The sequence below is a fragment of the Pterocles gutturalis genome, unplaced genomic scaffold (assembly GCF_000699245.1).
Source record: "Pterocles gutturalis isolate BGI_N339 unplaced genomic scaffold, ASM69924v1 scaffold29408, whole genome shotgun sequence".
NCBI classification, from domain to species: domain Eukaryota; kingdom Metazoa; phylum Chordata; class Aves; order Pterocliformes; family Pteroclidae; genus Pterocles; species Pterocles gutturalis.
Window position 1 is genome coordinate 1,280 of NW_010123902.1, and position 280 is coordinate 1,559.

The 280-nt window shown below is 60.4% G+C and overlaps 1 protein-coding gene across 1 annotated transcript in view; it reads right to left on the minus strand.

Moving 5' to 3' along the window:
* The window catches only part of LOC104465165 (protocadherin-7-like), a gene marked incomplete at both ends in the record, with an annotated part of 1,548 nt that extends 1,275 nt beyond the window's left edge, over positions 1 to 273 (minus strand). Inside the window, one exon of the mRNA XM_010078103.1 lies at positions 5 to 273. Coding sequence (XP_010076405.1) covers positions 5 to 273 — 269 coding nt within the window. The remainder of the gene's footprint in view (positions 1 to 4) is intronic.
* Positions 274 to 280: the final 7 nt, after the last annotated feature.

Sequence of the window (280 nt, forward strand, 5' to 3'; positions counted from 1 at the left end):
AGGCAAGTTGTTCTCTGGGAAGGAGACCTCCAGCACGGCCTGGCTGAACACGGGAGGGTTGTCGTTAGTGTCCCCAACCCGCACCAGCAAGGAGTTGTTGCTGGACAAGCTGGGGCTGCCTGAGTCCACAGCCACGATCACCACGTTGTAGTCACGGACAGCCTCGTAGTCCAGAGGGGCCGAGGTATGGAGGAAATACTTGCGCTTGTTCTGTGGCTCCCCTTCACCCTCACTGGCCGGCTTGAGCTGGAAGGGCACGTCACCCACCACAGTGCAGGTC